This window comes from Neodiprion virginianus, chromosome 2 (genome assembly GCF_021901495.1).
Source record: "Neodiprion virginianus isolate iyNeoVirg1 chromosome 2, iyNeoVirg1.1, whole genome shotgun sequence".
Lineage (NCBI taxonomy): Eukaryota > Metazoa > Arthropoda > Insecta > Hymenoptera > Diprionidae > Neodiprion > Neodiprion virginianus.
This window is the reverse complement of record NC_060878.1, coordinates 11,204,400-11,210,642: the sequence shown is the minus strand read 5'-3', so window position 1 is coordinate 11,210,642 and position 6,243 is coordinate 11,204,400. Positions and strand designations below refer to the sequence as shown.

The following is a 6,243-nucleotide window of genomic DNA, read 5'->3' as shown; positions in this document are numbered from 1 at the left end:
AAAATTTCGATCAACGATGCGCTGTGAATGTGAATCAGTAGCAAATTCATTCACGGCAATTCCATGACTTTTATTTTTTCCTGATCTATTTTGCGCTTCGTTTCGCTAACGGTTGTTTGCCGGGAAAAAATCGTACTTCTACCGATTAGCTAAAGTGAAATACTAGGTACTTAAATACGTGCGAGGTGATAACGACGTAGATGACGGTTTCGCGGAATTAAAATTGTACTTACATACGCCACGCAAGCTCAAGTCGCGTCGCAGTATGGGAGGGGATTATCTGACGGTTTGTGTAACATAAATGAAGCGATCGCGAGCTCCAGACAACAGTTGACACGGTCAGTTTCGACTAAGACTACTTTCGGTGGAACAATGGCTGGACCGTCCAAGACGCTGGTCTTTATCCTGTTCTTTCTGGGAGTTTCGTGCTCGGCAAAACCCATCTCGGTGCTTGTTTTAGGTGAGAAAAGATCATTCTTACATAGCAATGCGTTATATAAGAGTGTGTTTCCATTCATAGTCACGGTTCCTGATCGGACGTCCGAGCAAAACCGAATCACGTCTCTTCCGGAAGGTTATGAGCCAATTCTCAACTCCAGTGTAGCTTACAAGCTCTACAATGATACGCTAGTATCGTGGATGGAGGCAAAAAGACTGTGCGAGAGTGAAGGTGCTCGTTTGGCACTGGCTGACAACCAAGAGATTTACAACAGCTTGGTAAATCGAAATTCGAAGAAGGTACACATAGGCGTTTACAGGCTATCCGACAAGTGGGTCAGTCTTCGTGACGGTAAGTGTCGCTTCGCGAAATCCTGGCATGCACTAATTTCGTAGGTAATAATCGGCTTTTTGTTTCCCTTTATGCAGGATCAGTCTTAAGTGACTTACCATGGAAACAGGGTGAACCTTCAGAATTTCATGACTGCGTCTCTATCTCTACGTATAACGGTGAACTCCAAAATGGCGATTGCCACACTTTAAAATCTCATTACGCCTGCGAAGTTCCAATTCCTCAGAAGCGCGTTTAGACAATAAACGTCCACTCGGCAAAGCCAAAAAACAGGCTACAAACGAAATTCAGAGAATTCCAAATATGAGTGATATACAGGATTGAGTTTCAAAACAGCGAACAAATTGTATCTTTAGTAATCGATAAATAAAAGTGAATATGCGTATCCGATACAACCTTGAAATATTATTCAAGCTTAGGGAACTCTTGATATATTTTCATCATCCCTGAAAAAAAAACTAAACCAACCTCAGGGTATTAGAGCTGCTGTGTAAGATAGCCTTCTGCGAATGCAGCTGAAATTCCAAGAACCATGGGAAATGGTGGATGGGACCCCGTTTGCGAAACCACGACAAGACCTTCACCGAAAGAATCTCGAAGAACTATCAACGTTGGCGTGCCAAATGCAAACTGAGTACAAAACTAACATTCATACAGCGGGTAACCGAAATGAAACATAAAACAGATAGATTCAAGATAGATCATCGTAGACAGCTGCAAATTTGCAAATACTAATTCATTCCGGGAAAAACTTGAAACGACGTGAAAGTAACATTGATTCGCGAATGGCGAAATTTTTGCACTCGACGACGAATAAAAAAAATCTACCTTCTAAAACGACTCGAATTTGTGAACATCGGACTCCGTTTCTCAATACGTCATTAGTTTCAACGATCAATTCGATACGGCTCTCTGCCGTGTTACCGAAAATTTTTCACATCTGTAGAAAACTATTATCTATAATACTGGAATTGAAACAGCGTTTCAGAAAGATTTGAGAGATATCAAGATTTCCCCCTAAGTCTCCGGAAGTTAGGTTCTTGCATCGAAATTAACATATCGCGTGACTAATGCCAAAAGGGCGTACTACAGCAGTTAGATAGGGATCCATGCCAAAAGGGCGTATAAAAAAATTTTTTTTTGCCATTCGACTTAAAATCACTCGACACGTAAAGATCTGCAAAAAAAAATTTTTCGATGTACTAACGCCAAAAGGGCGTATCTCAAGATATACGCCCTTTTGGCTTTAGGAAATTGCCGGCCTAAAGCCAAAAGGGCGTATAAAAAAAATCAAGATTTTTCAAAATTTTGAATAAAAATTGCATATTATTGAGTAAGGAATAAATTAGAAATTATTATCAAAAAAATAATACGCCCTTTTGGCTTTATAACTTGAGATATACGCCCTTTTGGCTTCGAAATTTTTTTTTTCATTTTTAGGCTTAGAATATATTGACAAAACGATTGGCACTAAAAAAAAAATTATACGCCCTTTTGGTTTTGAAAAGCCAAAAGGGCGTACAATTTTTATACGCCCTTTTGGCATTAGTCACGCGTTATAAGAATCCGAGATTTTCAAAGTGTTAGATAAATACGAGAAAAGATAATACGAAGTAAAAATAATCGGAACGCGAAACGAAATGTTCGATAATTTCAAAAAAGATGGGACTAAGAAACTGTTAGAATATTCACAACTCGTCAAGTGTTACTTTAAAAAAATCAATGAAAATAATTGCGCTTTCAGCTTTGCTACTATCGTCTGAAAAAGTTTCAACGAAATAAAAAAATGACGAAGTTGAAACGAGGTTGAATCGGCACGGAATACCCTATATTATATATATTTTATTGCTCTCATTCTGACGGTCGTTTGCGACGGACATTAATTGAATCGTTTCTCCCATCGCTGATGATTGCATTTAGTATTGTTCACATTTCTTGGCTGGGAAAGAACGGAACTCGTTCGATTTGACCCTCGCCGAAGACGTGGAGAAAAAAAGTACATAAAAAAAAAAAAAAAATCGGCGTAACGATCCTTTTCGTTTTTGACAAAGACTCCCCGTTTGCTCATCCGCGTACCCTGATTGGGTTACTCGATCTCGAAGTTCAAAGGAGACGAGGACTCGACCTGTGAAATGGATAGCACTCGACTTGGTTAAACAGTTATCGATTAGCGAGGGGTGCTCCACTTGTTGTGCAAGGCTTGATAATATTTACATCTCGCATCAACGAAGCGCGCGATTCTCTTCTAGCTTTACATAACCTTAGTCTTGCGTTGTGATAATTTTCTTTTTTTTTTTTTCAATTTTAGTGTGAGGTTAAGGCACCAGCATAACGATTCGTTGCAAAAAAATCTTCCACTCGCACATTTTTTGACTGAATATCTTGGCCTGAACTTTGTCACTCGGATGTTTTCGGGGCCGTTGCAGATCACGAATCTGAAGCTAGACTCTGATAATTTCTAAATCCAAGATGGCGGATACAATATGGCGGATGTGAAATCTAAATAAACTATCGGATCGGATTTTTACATACCGTTAATACAAGGTTTTGTGAATTTTCAGCATTTTTTTTTTTTTTTTTTTTTTTTATTGAAAAATATCAATCGATGACGGACTTATTTTTAATGAAAAAAAAACTGTGTTTTTCTAAACGGTGGTCATTGAAATCTAAAATCTATTCGTCCGAATGACATGAAATTTGGACAGATCCTTGATTATAACGTTTTTTGTAGAAAGATCAGGGTTTGTCTAACTGTGCTATATTTATTTGTTTAAAAAAAAAAAAGAAGAAAATAAAAACTGATAAGAAATATTGCAAGTAATCAAAGAAGCGATAGTTGACGCTAATCAGAGTATAATTGGGCGCTGTTCAAGGAACGATGTACAATTTGAGAATTTCAAATCCAATTATCAATTAATTCGGCTCAATTCAATTGAATATTCAGTTAAATATTCTTGAAATCTGACAAAATTATTGTTTTAGGGTGAATTAACAATTCTGATCATGGAAAACAGACTTTTCGAGCATCGCCACGAATTCCGAATAATTGTGACAATTGATTGTTCACAATTTCAGTGATATTAGATTACTGTCTGAATTGTTTTCTTCTTTTTTTTTTTTGCCTTTTTTTACGATGTACGAAAAACATATCAGTTGTCTAGCTTTTACGAATCACTGGAAATTATGTTTGGAAATGAGTCTTTTACACAAATATAATATCCTGAGTGGAATTTTGTTCGTAGTTTTTAAATTCACGAAAAAAAAAACGTTCTCTCGTCGGAAAATTGTTAAAACTAAGAAATAATAATATTCTTCTTCTCGTCAGAAAGGGTTATTTAAGAAAATATTGTCGACAAAAAAATCAAACTCAACAAGTTCGAATTTCACTTATTTTTAACCCAGACTAGATTATTTTCTCCGTTCGATCAATGTTTCTATTTTAAAAAGCGCAGAATATACCGAATCTCGTTGCTGGCAAAAGGTTGAAAATGACCTGAAATTTCTCTTCTACGATAGATTTTCAACGTGAGAAAAGGTGAATATCGTTTATGCAAACGTTGCGCGAATTCTCATCATCGTGAATTTTTTATTTTTCGCACAGGGAACGGTTACATTTGACGGGTGATCATTTCCTCAAAGTCTTTTTCCCTTCCTTCCTTTTTAGCCCCGCCCGTCGTTCAATTATCGGGAAAGAAGCTCGAGCTCCGAGTTCTCCGTAGTTTTAATGAATATTTGATACACAACAGCTGGAGGCAGGCTCTATTTCTCTGATCCTTTTCTTTCCTCTCCACTTTTGTTCTTCCGTTTCGCCTCTTTGTCCCTTTTTCCCTCTTTCCACGGTCAATTCGTGACATATCCCGCAATTCGTTTTCCCTTACAACCCAAGTCTTGACCCTGAACTCTCCCGGGACGGGAAGTTGAAGTTCTGAATTTAAAAAGCTCCGAAAGCACCTAATTCCGAATTAGTTGGTGGCGTAACTTGAAGCGAAGAAATCCAACTTTCACGATACAACGAAGCCGATCGAATGATCGGAAAGCCGACGGCTCAAAATTCCAAAAATCCAAGTTACGATGGATCAAAATTTCGAAATTTAAAATATACTCATACAGCGTAGTTTACTCAACGAGTGAGTGTAAAAAAAAATCAGAAAAACCAAAAATCAGAATGACCAGAACTCCGAACGTAAGAATATCGAAAATTCAAAACAAAGAAAACTCAAATCGATGAAATTTCACCAGACCAGAAATTCACAGAACTGAAAACCTTCGATTATTCAGTATTTCGATGCTTCAGACTTTTGAATTTTAACATTTTCGCACTTTTGGAACTTTGCCCTTTCGGAACCTTGAGCGTAAGGTTTCGTACCGTTCCAAGCTTTGACGTTTCGTCAAAGTTTGATTTCTTTGCTTCAAGTTTCTCAATAAAAAAATTCGAAGTTTGATGCTTTCGGAACTTTTCAAATTCGGAACTTCAACCCCGCCCTTCGAAATCGACTCGCGGATAACGATTCGTATCAAAAACTCGTGTCCTTCGTTCCGTCAATTACGCGGCTCGTTATCCTGAATATTGAGGCTGAAAGAGAAGATTTTCGGAAGACCGGAAGTGGCGATTTTCTCGCGATTAGCGTCCCCAAAAAAGCAAGCAGACCCGAGGAATCGGCCATTAATCATGATGGCTGGTTGGGGCTGAATGACCCGTGGGAACACGTGTCACGTCAGAGAACTTCGCGATGCATAAAACTGAAGCCAGTTCTTCACTTGTAATATTCGAATGTCGTGTCGTCAAACGATCGATAAATACGCAGGCACTTGACGTCACGCGGAACGGACAATTGGTCGATTTTTATCGTACTTGTCGATTTGCGGTGGAAACGTATTTTATATTGGTTTTTTTTTTTTTTTTTTTTTTTATTTCTATACAAGTATCATTCTTGTTTTTTTTTATCAAAATTTTGAACAGACTCGCGACTATTTTATGACGAATAATTGTAAATTTAAAAAATTTGTTTGCGAATAGAAAAAAAAAAAAAAAAATCAACGACTCTGATTATCTCTGATTTTATTTTGATTGAAGTTTTAGGGGCCGTTCAAGTATTACGTAAGCAGATTTATTGCAATTATTTACCCCCCCCATCCCCCTTGTCAGCAAAAGTAAGCAAAGCTCTTACCCCCTCCCCCCATGCTTACGTAAACATTTGTCAATTAATGTATTGTTTTTTTAATTTTATAATGTTATAATTATAATTTGAAAAATAAGAAAATAGATTTAGGATAGAGATTATATTTTACTGAAACGGTATTCAACATAGAGTAAAGGACAAAAATATTATATCTTACTAACATAACAAACTTATTTTAAATTTTTGGTACATATATTAAATTCAAATTAACAGTCTTCAGTCCATGAAACCCGAATCCATGATTCTAAGTTTTCGATGACATTGGATTGCTTC

The 6,243-nt window shown here is 37.1% G+C and overlaps 1 protein-coding gene across 1 annotated transcript; it reads left to right on the top strand.

The window, feature by feature from the left end:
- Positions 1 to 324: 324 nt before the first annotated feature.
- LOC124297915 (uncharacterized) lies at positions 325 to 1,175 on the top strand. The gene is made up of 3 exons (XM_046749322.1): positions 325 to 460; positions 521 to 790; positions 868 to 1,175. The coding sequence occupies exons 1-3, from the start codon at positions 373 to 375 to the stop codon at positions 1,026 to 1,028; spliced, it is 519 nt and encodes a 172-aa protein (XP_046605278.1). The 5' UTR covers positions 325 to 372; the 3' UTR covers positions 1,029 to 1,175.
- The last annotated feature ends 5,068 nt before the right edge of the window (positions 1,176 to 6,243 follow it).